At 32.0% G+C, this 23,937-nt stretch overlaps 1 protein-coding gene across 1 annotated transcript in view; it reads left to right on the top strand.

Annotated features, from left to right (window-relative positions):
- Kaz (E3 ubiquitin-protein transferase Katazuke) overlaps positions 1 to 23,937 on the top strand; it is a 53,410-nt gene that overhangs the window by 13,503 nt on the left and 15,970 nt on the right. The window contains exons 4-5 of the mRNA XM_075358492.1: positions 11,127 to 11,310; positions 22,969 to 23,060. Of these exons, the coding sequence (XP_075214607.1) occupies positions 11,127 to 11,310; positions 22,969 to 23,060 (276 nt within the window). The remainder of the gene's footprint in view (positions 1 to 11,126; positions 11,311 to 22,968; positions 23,061 to 23,937) is intronic.

Genomic DNA, 23,937 nt, shown 5'->3' with positions numbered 1-23,937 from the left:
ATTTAAATTCATTCCTTTTTATTTAACAAAGTTTTATTTTAAGGTATTGATTACTAGGGTTGTTAAAAAATTATGTGTTTAACAAGTATTTCTTCAACAGTTATTTAAATTTAGTGATAAACTGTTTTAGTAATATGTTGAAACCCAAGCTCAAAGAAACACAGCAAAAATTTCCGTAGCACTGAAACCCTAGTGTATTTTGGCGGGGTTGCCTTTTTTAATTGGTATAATAGAATTTAGTAGCTTTATTTTAAATGTTTGACTTGAAGACTTGTTAAAATTTTGATTAATTTGCTTATTATTAAAATATTAATTTTTTAGCTAACTGTACTTCAACTAGGGATTTTACTGTTAATTTAACGTTACACAATCTGGTTCTTTTATTGATCCGTTTTGTCTTGTTGAATGCTTTTTGTTGTTATATGGATTTCTGCTTTGCGAAACAATCCTGGGTAGCTTCATTTGAAATGGTCTTTAAAGTTTGTGACAAATTTGCTTTAATGTCATCAATAGTCTCAAATCTGCGTCCTTTCATCACCGATTTTAATTTCAGAAATAAGAAAAAATCACAGGGAGCCAGATCTGGTGTGTAGGGAAGCTGAGGGAATTGTCAAAACTGACAAATTGACAAAGCTGAGTGTGCAGGTGCATTGTCACGATGAAAGAACCATGTGTTGTTTTGCCACAACTCTGGTCTCTTTTTTTGCAGAATTTTTCAGTAACCTTTATTGCTTGGTTCACTTTCACCTTGAGGCAAGAATTCAAAATCCACAATGCCATTAAAATCAAAGAAAAAAGAGAACATCACTTTGACATTGGATCGAGACTGATGTGCTTACTTGGGGGTGTAGAGATCCTTTGCTTTTCCATTGTGATGATTAATCTTTTGTCTCAATTCCGTACCTGTAAACTCAGCTTTTGTCTCCCATTATGATTCTTTGCATGAATGTTTCATCGTCATTGGCTTGTTCAAGAAATTGCCGACAAATGTTCATTTTGCTGGTCAGTCATCAAACTAGGAACAAACTGTGCTGCAACTTGATACATGTCCAATTTTTCAGTCAAAATGTCATGACATGATCCAGATGAGATGCTAACCTCTTCTGCAAGTTCTCTGACAGTCAATCGATGATATGCATGCACCAGATTGTTGATTGTCAAAGGCCTTCCTGGTTGATGAAGGTCATCTTCAGTTGACTGATGACCACTTTTAAATTGTAAAACATTGCATACAACCCAGAGCATTATCTCTGTAAACTTGTTTCAAAAGTTGGAAAGTTTCTGTGAAAGCTTTCCCCAGTTTTTTGCAGAATTTTACATTGTATCATTGCTCCCAAAAATCACATGCTACAAAAGTTGCTACTAACATTTAAACCCGTTGCACTCAAATAACAATAATATAGAAACTAAATAATATATCAACAATCCAAGAACATATGTTTACTATGCGGAAAAAAATGCTGCCAAACGCATGTCACTAAATATTTCTGTTGGCGCGTAATTAAAAATATTCAGCTATTTTCTGAACAGATGTGTGTATCTATGTGGTAGATAGACAGTAATAACATAATCTAGCATAAATCTCTGAATGATGATATTTTTAATTATGCTTTTAAAGGTAAATTTTATGATAAAAATAATTCTGATTTTAAAGTACATTTTTCTGAAGCAAACTTCAATTACATCTGTTTAGGTAGTAACATATTATGCATGTAATACTTAATAGCCATGAAGTGCCATTTTATTTAATTATTACTACAGCTAATAATAACATTTTTTTTTTAAAAGAGGATCTAAGAGAAAAAGAAGTGCAGTAGAAAAACCAGTGACTGATTTAGGCAAGAATAACCCGTTTTCAAAATTTTGATGCATTCTGTGGCATTTGGTATCAATTGATAAAACATCGGGAGAAGTAATTTTTTTTAGAATATATGATAAAAAAGAGTAGAAACTAAAAGGTACAGTAAATTAGTTATAGATTAATTAAAGTGATCAGAACCTTTTAAAGAACAATGTGAAGTTAATTTAGTTTCTTAAGTAATTTGGTTTCAGTAGGGTCACTGTGGTGTGTTTTTTTTTTTTTTTTTGTCTTCAGTCCTTTGACTGGTTTGATGCAGCTCTCCAAGATTCCCTATCTAGTGCTAGTCGTTTCATTTCAGTATACCCTCTACATCCTACATCCCTAACAATTTGTTTTACATATTCCAAACGTGGCCTGCCTACACAATTTTTCCCTTCTACCTGTCCTTCCAAAATTAAAGCGACTATTCCAGGATGCCTTAGTATGTGGCCTATAAGTCTATCTTCTTTTAACTATATTTTTCAAAATGCTTCTTTCTTCATCTATTTGCCGCAATACCTCCTCATTTGTCACTTTATCCACCCATCTGATTTTTAACATTCTCCTATAGCACCACATTTCAAAAGCTTCTAACCTTTTCTTCTCAGATACTCCGATTGTCCAAGTTTCACTTCCATATAAAGCGGCACTCCAAACATACACTTTCAAAAATCTTTTCCTGACATTTAAATTAATTTTTGATGTAAACAACTTATATTTCTTACTGAAGGTTCGTTTAGCTTGTGCTATTCGGCATTTTATATCGCTCCTGCTTCGTCCATCTTTAGTAATTCTACTTCCCAAATAACAAAATTCTTCTACCTCCATAATCTTTTCTCCTCCTATTTTCACATTCAGTGGTCCATCTTTGTTATTTCTACTACATTTCATTACTTTTGTTTTGTTCTTGTTTATTTTCATGCGATAGTTCTTGCGTAGGACTTCATCTATGCCGTTCATTGTTTCTTCTAAATCCTTTTTATTCTCAGCTAGAATTACTATATCATCAGCAAATCGTAGCATCTTTATCTTTTCACCTTGTACTGTTACTCCGAATCTAAATTGTTCTTTAACATCATTAACTGCTAGTTCCATGTAAAGATTAAAAAGTAACGGAGGTAGAGAACATCCTTGTCGGACTCCCTTTCTTATTATGGCTTCTTTCTTATGTTCTTCAATTGCTACTGTTGCTGTTTGGTTCCTGTACATGTTAGCAATTGTTCTTCTATCTCTGTATTTGAACCCTAATTTTTTTAAAATGCTGAACATTTTATTCCAGTCTACGTTATCGAATGCCTTTTCTAGGTCTATAAACGCCAAGTATGTTGGTTTGTTTTTCTTTAATCTTCCTTCTACTATTAATCTGAGGCCTAAAATTGCTTCCCTTGTCCCTATACTTTTCCTGAAACCAAATTGGTCTTCTCCTAACACTTCCTCCACTCTCCTCTCAATTCTTCTGTATAGAATTCTAGTTAAGATTTTTGATGCATGACTAGTTAAACTAATTGTTCTGTATTCTTCACATTTATCTGCCCCTGATTTCTTTGGTATCATTACTATAACACTTTTTTTGAAGTCTGACGGAAATTCCCCTTTTTCATAAATATTACACACCAGTTTGTATAATCTATCAATCGCCTCCTCCCCTGCACTGCGCAGTAATTCTACAGGTATTCCGTCTATTCCAGGAGCCTTTCTGCCATTTAAATCTTTTAATGCTCTCTTAAATTCAGATCTCAGTATTGTTTCTCCCATTTCATCCTCCTCAACTTCCTCTTCTTCCTCTATAAAACCATTTTCTAATTCATTTCCTCCGTATAACTCTTCAATATATTCCACCCATCTATCGACTTTACCTTTCGTATTATATATAGGTGTACCATCTTTGTTTAACACATTATTAGATTTTAATTTATGTACCCCAAAATTTTCCTTAACTTTCCTGTATGCTCCGTCTATTTTACCAATGTTCATTTCTCTTTCCACTTCTGAACACTTTTCTTTAATCCACTCTTCTTTCGCCAGTTTGCACTTCCTGTTTATAGCATTTCTTAATTGCCGATAGTTCCTTTTACTTTCTTCATCACTAGCATTCTTATATTTTCTACGTTCATCCATCAGCTGCAATATATCGTCTGAAACCCAAGGTTTTCTACCAGTTCTCTTTATTCCGCCTAAGTTTGCTTCTGCTGATTTAAGAATTTCCTTTTTAACATTCTCCCATTCTTCTTCTACATTTTCTATCTTATCTTTTTTACTCAGACCTCTTGCGATGTCCTCCTCAAAAATCTTCTTTACCTCCTCTTCCTCAAGCTTCTCTAAATTCCACCGATTCATCTGACACCTTTTCTTCAGGTTTTTAAACCCCAATCTACATTTTATTATCACCAAATTATGGTCGCTATCAATGTCTGCTCCAGGGTAAGTTTTGCAGTCCACGAGTTGATTTCTAAATCTTTGCTTAACCATGATATAATCTATCTGATACCTTGCAGTATCGCCTGGCTTTTTCCAAGTGTATATTCTTCTATTATGATTTTTAAATTGGGTGTTGGCAATTACTAAATTATACTTCGTGCAAAACTCTATAAGTCGGTCCCCTCTTTCATTCCTTTTGCCCAGCCCGTATTCACCCACTATATTTCCTTCCTTGCCTTTTCCAATGCTTGCATTCCAATCTCCAACTATTATTAAATTTTCATCTCCTTTTACGTGTTTAATTGCTTCATCAATCTCTTCGTATACACATTCTACCTCATCATCATCATGGGCGCTTGTAGGCATATAGACGTTAACAATCGTTGTCGGTTTAGGTTTTGAATTTATCCTTATTACAATGACTCTATCGCTATGCGTCTTGAAATACTCCACTCTCCTCCCTATTTTCTTGTTCATCACGAAACCTACTCCTGCCTGCCCATTATTTGACGCTGAGTTAATTACTCTAAAGTCACCCGACCAAAAGTCGCCTTCCTCTTCCCACCGAACCTCACTAATTCCTACTATATCCACGTTTACCCTATCCATTTCCCTTTTTAAATTCTCTAGCCTACCAACCTTTTTTAAGCTTCTAACATTCCACGCTCCGACTCGTAGAATGTTATTTTTTAATTTTCTGGTGACCCCTTCCTTAGTAGTCCCCACCCGGAGATCCGAACGGGGGACTATTTTACCTCCGGAATATTTTACCAAGGAAGGCGCCTCCATTATTGCTTTTGAAAATGCAGAGCCACATTTTCTTGGGAAAAAAAACAGCTGTAGTTTTCCATTGCTTTCAGCTGCGCAGTACTCAGAGGACTGAGTGATGTTGATATGGCCGTTTAAGTCATTGTGACTTACGCCCCTAACAACTACTGAAAGAGCTGCTGCCCTCTTTCAGGAATCATTCCTTAGTCTGGCTCTCAACAGATACCTCTCCGATATGGTTGCACCTTCGGTCCAGCTACTCTGTATCCCTGAGCACTCAAGCCCCCTCACCAACGGCAAGGTCTCATGATTCATAGAGGAGGCTGTGGTGTGTAATGTTTTTATTTTAGTTATTTACACTATAATATCCATTATAGTGTTAAAAAGATATAATAAAGAAATAATTTAATTTATTTTGAAAAGTGGTTTTTAGTCTAAATAATTAGTGTAAAGAACATTCTTTAATTAACAACATGAATTGTAGTTTATTTTAAATTTTGTGGTTTGCTCTGATATTTAAAAAAATAATTTTTCTGATAATTGCAACAATTGATTGTCATAATTTTAATTGGGTGCAATAATTGTACAACTACATTTATGGAAAAATATATTACGCAAACAGATAGTCTTTTCCATGACAGTTTTTTAAAAACTGCATCTCTTAATGTACCATATTCTGGTTATTAACCACACATTTTGTACATTTCTAAAATCACTAAGTTATCTAAATTCAAAAAAATTTCAGTTTATCCCTAAAAACTGAACAATATACTTATAAATTTTTCTTTGTTCAAACATACATTTAACAAACTTTTATCTCCTTCTGTTGCATTATTGTACTGCTGCTGCATACCATAAGTATTCATGCTCTTTGCTAAATTTTCCTTTTCTTGCAGCAGCAAAAACACTTCCTGTCCTTTTCTCTATTACATGAACAAGAGTACTTGCTATAACAAGACTACTTTATATATTTCTTTTTCATGAGTGTATTTTTTGAATCCTACCAAAAATCCTGTAATAAGAGCTCAGAATCTGTAGTACTTCCCCTCTTAGCTAACAAATTATGTGAATCAATTATATTACTGATTGGTTATCTAAGACTTTAAAATTTCAGTACCGCCATAGATATCTTTTTGTACTTAGATTCAGGATGGCATGAATCTCATCCATATTTCTTCTAGGAAAATTTTGAAAATCACTGCAGGTTTTTAACTGTATATATTTTATTTTTTAATGGTTTCATGTTTTCTTAATGGATTTTGGTTTCATGTCAGTTCATTGATTCAGATATTATTCTCTTTTAATCCTGTTTTCTTCACCTTTTTTCTTCTGCTTCAGTTATTTCAGAAAAAAAGGAAAATTCTTCGTAACTTCATTATTAACTGCATCATATTTGCTTGATCAATTATGCTCCTATTTTAAAATATTAAGTTTTTCTAACATGGCACCATTGATAAAATACAATTATTGTGTATAATATAAACTGCTTATGTACTATTTATAATATACTATTGTAATATACTATTTGTAATATACTGCAATGTATTATTTGTTTCACTCGAGTGTATTTGGCTATTCTGCCATTTTCAGGAGGAATTATAATTTATGATAATTTAAAATATTTAAAATTATGTACTTAACAATTGATCGTTATTTTGTTTGTAAGTTTGTCAGAAGTGTTTATGTCAAAGTGACTACATTCGTATTATTGGGACCTCTGTAAATTGTCGAATCACAATTGTTTTGACCTCTGGAAATTGTGTAAAGATGAAATAATCAATTTATTAAAATTATGCCTTAAATATAATTATTTTAAATTCAATCATAAATTTTACCAACAGGGGAAAGCCATGGGATCACCACTCTCAGCAATTCTGGCAGACATTTTTATGAATTATTTTGAAGAAAACAATTTTACCGTCAGTAATTAATAAACATCAAATCATACTATATAAAAGTTATGTGGATGAAATTTTAATCATATTTAATCAAAAAACTAATAATGAAGAGAATATAGTAGTTAATGAAATCAACTGAGATGAAAATATTAAATTCACTATGAATCAAGAAATTATCATCATCAATATTGAGATACAATTAATAAAAATTTCAGTAATAATAAATTGTACATTAACATATATAGGAAACAACCATAAAATAGTCACATTCAAATCATTAATTTACAGAGCAATTGAATATCTCAAACATAATTTAATAAAATTAAATAACGAATTAAATAATATTAAATACATTGCTACATTGAATGGATATAATGATAATTTAATAGATAAATTATATATAAGAGAAAAAATAAAACTAAAACATAATAACTCAGGAAACGGTTATGTAAAAATGGAATATAATTTAAACTATAGAAAATTTAATAAAATATATATCATTTAATTTAAAAATGCAACTAATAATAAAATCATAAATTATATTAATAATAGAGATCTAACTAAAACCTTAATAAATGGTAATTTGAACAGACTAAAAATACAGCTAAAAATACAGTAAAAATGTGAAGATTGCAAATTACGATATATTGGTGTGATGAATCTGTTATTTTTAATTAGAACTAAAGAATTTGTTAATTGTATAACAAAGAAATATAAAGACCGTTCAAATTTCATGGAAGTATTTGATTGCTCTAATAATTGTTATAACATTTTTAATCTCAAAAAATCCCATATATACAATAATAATAAAAATAATAATAATAAATTAATAAATGAACAAATTAAATTTGATGATGATATTTTATATAAACAAAAATAATTAAGTTTGCTAAACGGATTCCACAATTTACAGAGCTCTTAACAATTGTGATACTATTACAATACAGACATAGTCACTTTAAATTAACTTTAACTTTTGAAGAACTTCAACAAAATGGCGATCAATAGTTATGTACACAATTTAATTATGTATGTTTTATAATTTTATATATTTTATATTGTTTATTTGTAATTTCCTCCTGAAGATGGCAGAATAGCCGAAAGCACTTGAGGGAAATAAATAATATATTGGTAAGCAGTTTATATTACATATAATAATTTAATATATTTTTAAATAAAATTTAATGGTGGGAAAATTTTTGTGTTTTTAACTTGTCATATAGAATATAAATTTAAACCTTAAATTATTGGGGAAAATTGGGAATAAATTACATCAATAATCGCTAATATATGTGTATATGGTGTAATGTAAGTTAACAAGTACATAGTAGCTAATAGAGTGTTTGATCACAAAATTATGAAAAATAAGCAGAACAGGTCTTCTACTTGATACAATCTTGCAGACCACTTATCCTATTACTACATATTTACTATTTGTACTTTGCATGTTGAAAAGTACAAGTGATATATATTTTTTATTATATTTTAATTATTTTTTAATTAAATAATAAACGATTGTTAACGTCTATATGCCTACAAGCGCTCATGATGATGATGAGGTAGAGTGTGTATACGAAGAGATTGATGAAGCAATTAAACACGTAAAAGGAGATGAAAATTTAATAATAGTTGGAGATTGGAATGCAAGCATTGGAAAAGGCAAGGAAGGAAATATAATATATAGGAAGGAATACGGGCTGGGCAAAAGGAATGAAAGAGGGGACAGACTTATAGAGTTTTGCACAAAGTATAATTTAGTAATTGCCAACACCCAATTTAAAAATCATAATAGAAGAATATACACTTGGAAAAAGCCAAGCGATACTGCAAAGTATCAGATAGATTAGATCATGGTTAAGCAAAGATTTAGAAATCAACTCGTTGACTGCAAAACTTACCCTGGAGCAGACATTGATAGCGACCATAATTTGGTGATAATGAAATGTAGATTGGGGTTTAAAAACCTGAAGAAAAGGTGTCAGATGAATCGGTGGAATTTAGAGAAGCTTGAGGAAGAGGAGGTAAAGAAGATTTTTGAGGAGGACATCGCAAGAGGTCTGAGTAAAAAAGATAAGATAGAAAATGTAGAAGAAGAATGGGAGAATGTTAAAAAGGAAATTCTTAAATCAGCAGAAGCAAACTTAGGCGGAATAAAGAGAACTGGTAGAAAACCTTGGGTTTCAGACGATATATTGCAGCTGATGGATGAACGTAGAAAATATAAGAATGCTAGTGATGAAGAAAGTAAAAGGAACTATCGGCAATTAAGAAATGCTATAAACAGGAAGTGCAAACTGGCGAAAGAAGAGTGGATTAAAGAAAAGTGTTCAGAAGTGGAAAGAGAAATGAACATTGGTAAAATAGACGGAGCATACAGGAAAGTTAAGGAAAATTTTGGGGTACATAAATTAAAATCTAATAATGTGTTAAACAAAGATGGTACACCTATATATAATACGAAAGGTAAAGTCGATAGATGGGTGGAATATATTGAAGAGTTATACGGAGGAAATGAATTAGAAAATGGTTTTATAGAGGAAGAAGAGGAAGTTGAGGAGGATGAAATGGGAGAAACAATACTGAGATCTGAATTTAAGAGAGCATTAAAAGATTTAAATGGCAGAAAGGCTCCTGGAATAGACGGAATACCTGTAGAATTACTGCTCAGTGCAGGTGAGGAAGCGATTGATAGATTATACAAACTGGTGTGTAATATTTATGAAAAAGGGGAATTTCCGTCATACTTCAAAAAAAGTGTTATAGTCATGATACCAAAGAAAGCAGGGGCAGATAAATGTGAAGAATACTGGACAAGTAGTTGTAACTAGTCATGCATCAAAAATCTGATCTAGAATTCTATATAGAAGAATTGAGAGGAGAGTGGAAGAAGTGTTAGGAGAAGACCAATTTGGTTTCAGGAAAAGTATAGGGACAAGGGAAGCAATTTTAGGCCTCAGATTAATAGTAGAAGGAAGATTAAAGAAAAACAAACCAACATACTTGGCGTTTATAGACCTAGAAAAGGCATTCGATAACGTAGACTGGAATAAAATGTTCAGCATTTAAAAAAAAATTAGGGTTCAAATACGGAGATAGAAGAACAATTGCTAATATGTACAGGAACCAAACAGCAACAGTAATAATTGAAGAACATAAGAAAGAAGCCGTAATGAGAAATGGAACATCCGACAAGGATGTTCCCTATCTCTGTTACTTTTTAATCTTTACATGGAACTAGCAGTTAATGATGTTAAAGAACAATTTAGATTCGGAGTAACAGTACAAGGTGAAAAGATAAAGATGCTACAATTTGCTGATGATATAGTAATTCTACCCGAGAGTAAAAAGGATTTAGAAGAAACAATAAACAGCATAGATAAAGTCCTACGCAAGAACTATCGCATGAAAATAAACAAGAACAAAACAAAAGTAATGAAATGTAGTAGAAATAACAAAGATGGACCACTGAATGTGAAAATAGGAGGAGAAAAGATTATGGAGGTAGAAGAATTTTGTTATTTGGGAAGTAGATTACTAAAGATGGACGAAGCAGGAGCGATATAAAATGCCGAATAGCACAAGCGAAACGAGCCTTCAGTAAGAAATATAATTTGTTTACATCAAAAATTAATTTAAATGTCAGGAAAAGATTTTTGAAAGTATATGTTTGGAGTGTCGCTTTATATGGAAGTGAAACTTGGACAATCGGAGTATCTGAGAAGAAAAGATTAGAAGCTTTTGAAATGTGGTGCTATAGGAGAATGTTAAAAAGCAGATGGGTGGATAAAGTGACAAATGAAGAGGTATTGCGGCAAATAGATGAAGAAAGAAGCATTTGGAAAAATATAGTTAAAAGAAGATAGACTTATAGGCCACATACTAAGGCATCCTGGAATAGTTGCTTTAATATTGGAAGGACAGGTAGAAGGAAAAAATTGTGTAGGCAGGCCACGTTTGGAATATGTAAAACAAATTGTTAGGGATGTAAGATGTAGAGGGTATACTGAAATGAAACGACTAGCACTAGATAGGGAATCTTGGAAAGCTGCATCAAACCAGTCAAATGACTGAAGACAAAAAAAAAAATTAATTCATATAGATTTTGTGATAGAGTGATGTATATTTTTTGGTTATAAGGTTTGTAATGTTTTCCCTTTTTTTAATTGGTTTATGTATTGATTTTTAGTATATTGTTTATACAGATGTCTTCCTGGTTTCTCGTGAAGTAGAAAAATCCTTAGCTGAAAGAGAAACAGCAAAATGTCTTGCTTGGTGCCATGACAATAGATCAAAACTGCGTAAATTAAAATCATCAATGGAATTCAATCTACGTATCCAAGAATTTGTTGAACTCGTGCGAGCAGACAGGCGAATGGATGCAGTCAAGTGAGTTTTAGTGGAAATCTATTGTCAAAAATGTGCATGATTAAATTTACGTACCTGCAAAATGCTACCATATTATTAAAATAATGATACAGTATATAGCAGTGGTTCCCAAACTTTTCCGAGTTGTGGTGTCCTTTTTCAATTAAAGTTTTTCCATGGTGCCCTACCCTAAGTAAAAGTATGACTACTCGTAAGTAAGAGATAAAAATAAATAAAACTCATGTATCATCATTATTTTTTTTACTTTATTAAGATTAAATTAATAATTATAAATGTCTTAGTTCAATTAATTATGAAGTTTTTACAATATTTTGCAGCATCCCTGTGAAGAGGCCATGTTTCCCCGGGGCACTGCGGTGCACAGTTTGAGAATCACTGGTGTATAGTATATAGTATGTATTCTATAATTTTAATTATATGTTTTTCTTTTGATGTATTGAAATGAAAGAGATAAAATTAAAGGTAATTCTCACCTTTATATTCGAGAAAGCAGGGATGTGAAGTTTCCAGTTCACGTGCTGTAATTTTATTCTAAGGTAGAATGAGGGAACTGAGTCATAGACCCAAAAGGTGTGTACTACTTTTTTTATACCCTCTGATTAAATGGCAACATAATTGAAGGAGGACAATTATGTTTTTGTAACACTTAGATTGACAGTAGCAAAGTTGAATTATTACTAATGTGAATGACCTACTCATCAACCAGTTAAAACTAGTTCCCTTTCCACCTCTGTTAGCTTCAAATGTCAGTATTATACTTTAAATAAAGTATAGCTTTACATTCACATTAATATAATAAACAGATAGAAAGAGCTAGTTGGAACTGGCTGGTGGAATTGGAAAAACCAGAAAGGGTTTTAAAAGTTATTTACAAAAAATAATTATTTAATAAATCCTTTACCGAAATGACCATTTTGAGTTTGTTAAACATCATTATCCGCCGATACTAAGAAATTAGAGTATAAAAAAGTAATGAAATAATAAATAAATAATTCTAATGGAATGCCACAGATGAGTATTTTTACCAGTGTTTATTGAATAAAAATAAAAGACTTAATCACAAAATACAACAACTATTGTTTTAGGTGATTGTAATTGAAAGTATAAAATTAACTTAAAAGCACTCTAAGACACTGAAACTGCCAACTTATGATCGCCCTCCACAATGTAATGAATAAATGAATCTTTAATTCTTATTGGTACATAGTAGATTATGTAGGCCATGTCAGGAATGTGTATAATTAATCTTTTTTCCCCATAAAAAGGGATGGTGCTTGGGTTTGTTTGTTGATATATGTGCTCACATTGTTATTTTAGCTGCTATTGGTCAGAGCGGATTATATGGTGTATCAGGCAGCTGTGTGTAGTACACAAACAATTCATTCGTTCAAACGATTTATACTTCTTGAATGATCCATTCATTTGAATGATTTATACTTCTTTATACGAACGATTTATTTAAAATGATGTTTGTGTTTTGGGGATAAAAAAGGAAAACATTGGAGTTTGAGCAGCGTTAAAAAATCAGAACTCAAGAAATGGCTAAAAATGTTCAGGATTTTGAAGCTTTTTGTTCTAAACATTTTTGTTGTTAGTATGCTAAATTCAACAATGGAACAGTTTTATCTACTTTTAAAGTAAGATGATTATCCATCCAGTGAGTAATTTTTGAGTTGCTATCGTAATATTTTTTAATTCTTTATAAATAATTATTTTATGTAGATGCAGTTGTGTTATCCACAAAGAAGGTAATAATGATTGGTTAAAGATTTTTGGGGGAGATCATTAATAAACAATAGCAAAAGCAAGGTATGCCACGGACACCTCCTTATGGCACTCAACATTTTAGATCTTTAAGTCCTAAATTCTTGAAGACCTAAATTCTACTTTTACATCTTCTCAAAAGATGAAATTTCATCTCTTTACTATTGATAAGGTATGACTAACCAATTATAAGCAGCTCCTGAGATATGGTAGGTATTAAGTTTTTCATTAGTAAAAATATGCACCTAAATTGAAATGCTTTACTGAGATTGCAAGAAATTGAAAATTGAACCTTTTTATTATCTACACAATTTATTTTCAAAGAACTGAAAATGACTGTTCCGATAAGTTTTTTTTTTCTAAAACCATGCTAAACATTTTTTAATACATTATGCTTTTCAGAAATGTTAAAAGTCAATTTCATCTTTTTTTCAATTATTTGGACAACAATAAAATTGGTCCATATTTTGTAAATGAAGTTCTGAGTCTTTCTTAAGGAGGAGAATAAGTTCAGAAGTCTTAAGGCAGTTGAGAAATACCCCATTGTTAAAAGACTCATTAATTAAATTTATAAGGGGGTGTTACATTTTCACCTCCTCTTGCTGTCGGGTGCTGAAACCTAGCAGTAGCTAGGATGCCCATGGCAAACTGTGGTCGCCAGACATCATGCCACTCTGTCACAAGCTGCTCCCTTGAGCACTGTAGGTAGCGTCTTCTGCCGGTCTACTCTCATACCTGATCCAAGGCGGTCATGTCTGGATGGACTCTCAATTCTTCTTCGGATGAACATTATTTTAAGTTTTATTTAGCTTATGTTTGGTATCTTTAAAGTTAAGTTATAAGTTACAAGTATTATGTTACAAAATTCTTTTAAACTGCCAAGACGGCGTACAATTAAACAATCCTTCAGGAATCAGTAAGGTGTTTTCATTCATCACCTATGAACACATACAGTACACCCTTGCTCTAAAATCTACCATGATGCTGTTGAACAAGGGTGTCCCATCGACGCTGCAACATGGTTTTTTGGTCTTCCGGGTCGGATAGTCAAGTCACGGCCCAGATGAGCCAGTTGAAGCCGGATCATTCAAGCCAACGCCCACACATTTTATGGCCATTTGTCTTCACATTCAAGAACCAGATGGTCAAGTCACCGTACCTACCGGATCAACTACTGCATCTGTTAACCAACATTTCATCATCAAGTCGCTTATTAACAACACAGATTTAGCCGCTCTGCAGCATTCATCCATGGGTTTCGATTGGGAAGTTTCTTTGTTGCGTTGTACAAAGCACGCACATGCACATCTCAGTAATCTTTCTATTGTTCGCTGACCTGCAGACGGCAGATGTTAGCAATATCGTATCATATTTACAACCAATCCAGTTCATTTAACTTTACGCATAGGCTATACTTTAACAATATTATTGTATATGGCATTTATCTTTTGACCTTACTTTATAACTTTATTTCATTCAAATTTAATATTATTTTGTGTATGATTCCAATAAAAATGGAATTTTAGGATTTAATTAAAAAACGAGGCATTATGAAGAATAGTATAGCCAAATTAAAAACATTCATTGAAAACTTTTTGATCTTAATTCAGGTGATTATTATCTATTTACCATTAAGTTTGGTAAACTGTCAGAATACAAAAAAAACTATTTTTTGATGTTTAATCTGAAATAGAATTGCACCAAGATGCGACTGATAAGGACCTTGAAGTCAGAGACACTTATGATAACCTTTTTGTAAAACTTAAATTAAACATAAAAAATTGTTTCAAAATTTCAGAGGTAACTGATGCAACTAAAGTGATTAACAAACCTAATCCAGTTACTTTAAAACATACAAATTCAGCCCTTTCACGGTGATGTGAAGGCTTGGGATAAATTCTTTGATCTTTTTAATAGTTTAGTTCTTAACCAAGAAGAATTTTCTAATGTTGAAAAATTTTATTACCTTACAAATTTCTTAAGAGGCCTTGATGTAATAAAAAAATTATCAGTAATGTCTAAAAATTATGAAACTGCAATAGAATTACTTAAAGCTCGTTATGATAACAAAAGGCTAATAGCAGCTAAACATGCTATTAGCCTTTTGTTATCATAACGAGCAATGTCGTTAGCAATGTCATTACTAAATCTAAGCTAAGTATTGATTTAAATATTAATTCTATATATGAAGATTTTAATTTTAATTTGAAATGTCATGTAATGCCATCCATTACAGGTTTTTTACCCAATCATTTTGTTAACATAACTGACTGGGAAATTCCTTCTCACCTTTTTCTAGCTGATCCTCTTTTTAATATTCCTGGGCAAATCAACATTCTCCTAGGAGCTCAATATTATCTTTCTCTACTTAAGCCTGTATTAACTCATAATTCCAATCATAACCACACTTCAAGAAACTCATCTTGGTTTCATAGTTTTCAAATCCCTACTGAACCTAGTAAGCAGAAAAACAATTCAAATTCAATATCACTTTTTGTTAGTAATGAACAGCTTTCCTCTCAATTAGAATCATTTTGGAGATCTGAAGAGATAGAAGATCGTTTACCAACCAAAGAGTAATCTTTCTGTGAAAAACATTTTGTTGAAAATACCTTTCGTGATCAACAAGACAGATTTGTTATGTATCTTCCTCACAAGGAAAATTGTACTTAAGGAGATTCGTTTGCAAATGCCAAGCATTGTTTCAATTTGCTACAACGTAGATTTAAGAAAAATCCTAAACTCAAGGAAGACTACTACCATTTCATAAAGGAATATCAAGAATTAGATCACATGCAACCTGTAGATTCATTTCAGTCCAAGGTTCCATCTGAAACCTTTTATTTGCCTCATCACACAGTATTTTGTGAATCTTCCACCACTACCAAAACAAGAGTAGTATTTGATGGTAGTGCAAAAACTTCAAATGGACAATCACTCAATTCAATTCTTGCTGCAGGTCTAGTAGTACAACAAGATTTATTTTCAATTATAATTCCTTTTAGAACTCACAGCTACGTGATATCAGGAGACATTCCTAAAATGTACAGATAAATTCGCATTAATCCTTGAGATTTTTCATTACAAAGAATTCTCTGGTATGATGAAAACAACTCATCAATCATTCTGTATAACATACAGACAGTTACTTATGATTTAGCACCTTCAAGTCTTCTAGCAACCAGATGTTTGATTGAAATTTCCAATCAAAATGAAGCCTCTTTCCTGAAGCTTGCCAAGTAATTAAGCAAGATTTTTATGTCGATGATCTGCTCATTGGTTGTGACAACATCGATCAGTTGAAACAATTATACAATGATGTTTTGTTATTACTTAGCAAATAAGGACTTTCACTACATAAATGCCATTCCAACATTCCAACATTCCAGATATGTTTAATGATTCTGATTCTTTCATCAAAATAGATAAAGATGAAAATATCAAGACACTTAGATTATTTTGGAATCCTCAAGGCAGTGATTTCATTTATCAATTAGAACCAAGGAATAAGAATACTTCTTACAACAAGTGTTCCATTTTGTCAATCATTTCTTCATTGTTTGATCTTTAGGACTACTTGCTTCTATAATCGTTCATTTAAAGTACTCATACAAGAGTTATGGTGTGCCAACATTCACTGGGATGAAGTTCTTCCTGCTCCGTTAGCAGAAAAATGAAATTTTCTGTACTCTCAACTCAAATCTTCAAGTAATTTTAAGAATCCTAGATTAGTTAAAATTAGTTTTAGTAAGAGACATCAATTACACGGACTTTGTGATGCAAATAGCAACGCATATGGTGCATGTCTTTTCATCAGATCTGTTGATAACAATGAACACATTGAAACCCAATTATTGTGTTCAAAATTTAGAGTTGCTACAGTCAAGCAAATCTCTATTCCTAGGTTAGAGCTGAATGTGGCTCTTCTATTATTTCGTCTGTTCAATAAAGTTAAGTGTATTTTAGGTATAAGGCTTTATTTAATCCAACTTTGTTCGGATTCTCAAGTCGTACTTTACTGGTTGTCATCACTTCCTAATCGATGGAAGATATTCGTCGCAAATAGAGTTTGCGAAATTCAAGAGCTAACTAAGGAATGCTTATGGAAGCACATTCCGTCAAGGTATAACGCCACAGACATCCTGTCACGTGGTTGCATGCTGGATGCATTAACCTCGTCACAACTCTGGTTGAATGGCCCGTCTTTTCTGAAGAAAGAGGAGAACATCTGGCCATCCAATCAATCTGTTATTTCTATGATTCCACCAGATTTGTTCAAGGAAGAGAAGTCTAGCAAAACTAATGTGTTTTTAGCTGCTCTTCAAGCTACAGAAGCTGTAGAACTTTCAAAACCATTTTCTTTGTTCACATGAACACTAAACATATTTTCATATTGTCGTCGATTCATCCACAATTTGAAAAATAAAAAGTCGTATGTTGTCAGATTTTTCTCTACAAGAAACCAGTTTCCACATTAGAAATTCTTGTTCGCCAAACTCAAGAATTATATTTTGCAAGGGAATTAAATGATTTAAGAAAAAATTCTGCTGTATCCAGGAAAAGCAAATTAATTTCTCTGAAGCCATTTTTGGATCAACATGGTATTATTTGCGTTGGAGATTAAGTTTTTTAAAATTGTCTCTAAATGCTAAGCATTTTATGATTTTAAGTCCTCATAGCCATCTAACTCGATTGATTATTTATCATGAGCATTTAAGATTATCTCAAGGAGGATTAAAATTAATTCATTCTTCACTCAGACAAAATTATTGGATTGTCAATTCCAAAATCATAATTCGCTCCGTCATACATAAATGTTTAACTTGTTTTCACTTTAGAGCTCAATCTCAGAGTCAGTTACTTTGTCAACTGCCAAAAGAAAGAGTCACAATATCCAAACCATTCCAGTTAACTGGTGTTGATTATGCTGGCCCAATACTTATCCGCCATGGTGGGCTTCATACTCAATCTACCAATCTTTCGACTGTTAAAGCTTACATTGCATTGTTCGTATGTCACAGCACAAAGGCAATACACCTTGAACTCGTGACTGATTTACCAACAGAAAGTTTTATAGCTGCCCTACGAAGATTTGTAGGACACCAAGGATTGCCCTTTCTCATTTTTTTGACAGTGGAAAAAACTTTTGTGGTGCAAATTGCCATCTTCAAGAAATGTATGATTTTCTTGAAACCAATACCTCTAATTTCAAAATTAAATCTTTCTGCACATCAAATAACATAAAATGTTCTTTCATTCTTCCATACTCCTAGTTAGGGTGGTTTATGAGAAGCCACTGTGAAGAGCATGAAGTTTCACCTGCAAAGAGTCATGGGAAATTCTGTTCTCAACTATGAAGAATTATCCACCCTGTTAATCCAAATAGAGGCATGTTTAAATTCAAGACCATTATATTTACCTTCATCTGACACCTCTGATCCCACTCCACTCACTCCTGGACATTTTTTAATTTTTGCTCTTTTAACTTGCTTACCTGACCCTGATTTCTCAGGCATTAATGTAAATAAGCTCGCTAGGTGGCAGCTTACATAAAAATTACTAAGAGGTTTGTGGAAGGCATGGTCTAATGACTACTTATATTCTCTACAACAGAGAAATAAGTGCAAGGTTTCAAATACCAACTTTTGTGTTGGTAATCTGGTTATAATTAAGGAAATAACCTTCCTCCACTCATGTAGAGGTAAAGTGTAATAGTTCAAGTGCATCCAGGTAAGGATGGACTCACTGGACTAGTAGACATAAAAACAAATAACACCACCATAAAAAGAACCATTAATAAACTGATCATTATTCCAAATTTATATGATTGGGATGATATGAATCATTCTAAATCCAATCAATGATTTTTTTCTTTTAACATCATTTCATTGTAATTTTTATAAAAATTATAATTTGGTGGGCGGTGTGTTATGTTTTAACCCCCTCTTGCTATTGGGTGCTAAAACCTAGTGGTGGCTAGGGGCCCATGGCAAACTATGGTTACCAGACATCATGCCACTCTACGTCACTAGTTGCTCCCTCGAGCACTGTACGTAGTGTCTTCTGCCAGTCTACACTCGTACCTGACCCAAGGCGGTCATGTCCAGATGGACTCTTTCAATTCTTGTTCAGATGAAAATTACTTTAAGTTTTATTTAGCTTATGTTTGCTATCTTTAAAGTTAAGTTATAAGTTAGCAGTGTTATGCTACAAAATTCTTTTAAACCGCCAAGACTGCGTACAATTAAAAATCCTTCAGTAATCAATAAGGTGTTGTTGTCTTCATTCATCACCTGTGAACACATACAGTCCACCCTCGCTCTAATATCTACCACGACGCTGTTGAACAAGGGCGTCCCGTCAACATCGCAGCAGCGGGGAAAACATCGGTATCTATGCCTTTTTTTAATTTGTTCAATACCCACTTTTTTACTCTTTATAATTGAAATACCAGTTTTAACTTACTGGATATCTACAAAAATAAAAATATTGATTCAACAAAATCATTCAAGGTAAATTGTTTTGTTTGAACTGGATCAATATTATTGTTGTTTGAAATACTAGAATATAAATTACTAAATTCACCTGTCTACCTGAATAGGAAATGAGATCCTTTTGAAAAGGGAGTTGAGTCCTTTTGTATTTTTGGTGAATTTATCTTAGGTGTTTTATTTCCACTTTTGATAACTTGCATAGAGTTTTAGATTTATTGTTTGAATTAGGTATTTAATTATCATTATGTAATCTCTTAACATTTTGAATAGCTTCAGCATAAATTTTTTTTGTAATCTTTTAAATACACTGAAATTTATTAGGCAAATTATATTTGGACGTTTCATGGAAATTTCTTAGGGTAGAACTAGATTTTATAATTCCTTTAGTAATACATGAGTTTTCCTTTTAATCTTTGAAACTGATTTTTTCGTTATTACTTTCCCAATTTATTTCTGGCAACAAGTTGTCAGATTTCTATATGAATCTTTATTGATCATCATTTAAAAAAAAAAAAAAATTAAAGTAATCATTGTCTCATTGTATATTTTCATTAGTATTGATTACAAATTTAAGTGGTAATCTGAAAGATGTTATGACATTTGGAGAAATGAAGCCAAAATGTATTATCAGAAATGCAGATAGAAAACCAATGTTAGGAAGGCAAGAAAATTAATGGAAAGCAGGAATAAATATTAGGCCTATGCTGGGGAGAAAAAATTAACAGATGACATCTTAGAGGGGGGGAAATGAAATCGATTATGATATTAGAGGATTACCTTGAGATTAGAATTTGATAAGAGCTCTAAAATAGAAACAAGGCAGTAGGGATAAATGGTATAACATCAGAATTATTGTTATTTTTTAGAGAAAGCAGAACTAAACAGACTCTTAGATTAGTATATGTAATGTTTATGATAATGATGAAATACCCACAGATTTTTAATGGTGTAATTTTTACACACCAAAGAAAGCAGGAGCAGGTTAAGTGTTAAAACTACCACACCATCATTCAACATCTAATATATCAATAACAATCACTAGGAAAATTTACAGGTTATTAGATGGCTCATTTAAAGGTGTACCAGATGAAGGCCAATTCAGTTTCAGATAATGCTTGGGTGCAAGGGCCAACTAATCTTAGAAGAAAGGCTTGAAAAAATAAAGCCACCTACATGGTTTCTGTAGATCTGTTGAAGCCATTTTCAACAGTTTCGATAGATCTGTTAAAGTCTTGTATACATACTATAAAAGAATCAGGTAATAGCGTTGAGTAAAACATAATGAAAATCAGCTTTGATACAAAAATGTAATCTGTTGTGTTGTTTTTTTTTTAGTTTGCATATAAAGAAATAGGAAGTGAAAGATAAATTTGAGAGTTGAGTGACTGTTGAGAACAGCAACAACAAAATTTTTTTACTGGTGCAAAAACGAAAATTGAGTTAACAAGAAATTATAATTGGTTTGGATTTGTTCCATCTGTCCATACAATTAAGTCCTGCATCACCAATTTGAAGAAAATGTATCAATCCTAAGAGAAGAGGTAGGAATGAGAGAACAGTGCATACTTTGATAAACAGTGAGAGCACGAGAGAATTGATTGGAAGAAGTCCTTATAGATTGGCTTGTCAGCTTCTCAACACCTGTATTTTCACTCTCTTGCAGAGGATTTCACACCTATATCTTTAAATCGCTTAAAAGATTCAGATTCATGTTCATGTTCTAAAGGAATGATTTCAAACAATTCAGGAGGAAGTGCTTAAGGTCAGTGGAATACTCATGCGTAGGCAAGTCAACTCACAATACAACTGTAGTCAGTTGAGATATGGACCTCACAATAGAAAGTACAGTGCATGCATTTGCTCACAGTTTAAATCAGTTACCCATGTTCAATGGCGTGTATGAACTGAATGGAATATTGATCCTCATACATCCAAATTATTCATTTGAGGGATATGATTTTAAGTGTGACTGGAAGCTTGGTTTCACAAACTGGAAGTCATTCAAAAGTTTCAGTTAGTGATGAGACTGTGGATAATGTGCACGATGCATTCACTGCCAATCCTTGAAAGTTAATTAGGCAGGCTAGTTATGAACTGCAAATTCCTCATTCCAGTGTTCATAAATGGCTCTTGTTTGTGAGCGTACAAATTATAACTCCATCGCATTAAACCAAATGATAGCCGCCTACGGTAATGCACCTTGTCGAAAACAATCCTAATTATCTTAATATGTTGTTGTTAGTGATGAGGCAACTTAACATACTTTCAGGAAAGTTAACAGATACAATTGTCAAATTTTGGGTACTTAAAAACCCCCCATACAGTAATTGAAAATGAAAGGGACACACTGAATGTCAGTGTCTGGTTAGAACTGTACAAAAATGCCATCATTGGTCCATTTTTTCATGGAATTCACTGTGACAAGACATATGTATCTTGACATGCTTGAGAACTTTGCTGTTTCTCAGATTCCTGCAGGCTTCAGTTTTCAACAAGATCGTGCGCCACCATGCTTTCATCAAGACATTACAATGTTCTTGAACAACCCTTTCCCTGGATGTTGGATCGGACAAGGAGGTCTAACTGTATTGTCACCCAAATCTCCAGATTTCACTCCTTTGCACTTTTTTGCTTGGGAATTTATTAAAAGTTGTGTGTACCAAAGAAAATTTCAAGATTTGGATAATTTAAAACAGACAATTGTTGAAGCTGTTTGTCTAATAACCGCAAATGATCCTAAGCACCAGGCAAGAGTTCAATTATCATCTAGATGTCTGTTGACCTATTGACCTACAAAAGGTCCTCACATTGAACTTGACTAACCTACATTAAAACTTGATAAGTTGCTGTGTTTATTAAAAAAAAAAAATGATTAAATTAACTGATTCTCTTAATATAAGCTGTTACTTTTGAATATCTTTAGCGTGGACACTCTGTATATTAAAGAAAGGGATTAGTAATATAAGAGATGAATTTAGATTCATGAAGTTCTCTTATAAAACCAAGTATTCATTCACTTAAGTTTAATCATAACATCAATTTTAACTAACATTATTATTATTATTATTAACAAAAACGAAGCTTTTGCTACACCAGACATGTTTAAAAATGCTCCATTGTTTATACAAAGCACTGACATTCTCATTTCTTCTGTTAAATTGAATATTATTTTACCTTTCACAAAAAAAGTACATTCAAAACATATTGATACAAAAATTACCAATCATGTGTCAACATAAGTATAAATAGTAAGACAATATTTTGGTATGAAGAAACAAGAGTGCTGTGAACATTTTATACAATGATTGATGTAAAAATATGATAATATAATTGTGATATTTTTTTCCAAATTTCAGTAATCTTTTTAAATTTATCAAATGGATACTTAATATTATTCTAGGCATGCAAGAAAATATTTTTCAACGTATGAAGAAGATCAGTTACAAGATATTCAGCATTGTATGGCTCTTCTTGCATTTCCTGCTAATACTGGTAAATTTTATTCATTATAAAATTTATTTCTAACAATAATTTTCAGCCATCTTTTAATAATTTTATATTTTCAATACTTTCTTGGAATTTTATTTTAATTTTATATTAAAGAAAAAATGATTGCTTGTTTGACTATGTTGTAAAATTGAAAATTATTTGCTTTTGTTGCACATCTCAATTTTTTTTTTTTTTTAATTCTTTCAGACATAAAAGTTAAGTTAATTATTTTGGATTTTATATTTTAGAATTTTATTTTGAATGTACTATGGGAAAAAATGTAATTTTTGTTTTTTCCTAAACTGGTGTGGACCTATTAATTAGTAAAATAAATTAACAACAAGCATGCTGTTGATGCTTATAGTTGCACACACAGTGTAATTTATTTTCTAAACTATTTAGTTTTTAAATATCAATTAGCATGTCAGCAGATCGTAATATGTTAAAAGCTGATGTAAATGTATTGTGAGTGTGGGTTACCTGTTTTGTAACTGTTTTGATCAAATTTTATAACTTTGATCAAATTTTTTAGTTTATTTTAATGAACTAGACTTAAATGAAACTAAGTAAATTTTTCTTTTGTTTAAAATTTGTTTTTATTATGTAAATTGTTTAGTTTGTATATGTTTCCATGCAATCTGCCTGCTTGAAAAAGAAACTTTAAATGCTGTTTGCAAATAAACTACTGTAACAATTATCTATTCAAATTAAAGAAATATGTTTTAAAAAAGAAAAACTATCATGAATAATAAGTTTGTTACAAAGGATTACCTTAACAATAAAATATTAACTATTTGTAGGCATGAAATACCTAAAAAAAATCTAATACCTGTTGGGGAGTCGATCATATATACATGTTGTGCTTCTACCAAACTCTGGT

This window comes from Lycorma delicatula, chromosome 1 (assembly GCF_047948215.1).
Source record: "Lycorma delicatula isolate Av1 chromosome 1, ASM4794821v1, whole genome shotgun sequence".
In the NCBI taxonomy this organism is placed as follows: Eukaryota; Metazoa; Arthropoda; class Insecta; order Hemiptera; family Fulgoridae; genus Lycorma; species Lycorma delicatula.
This window is presented reverse-complemented; position numbering and strand designations above follow the sequence as displayed.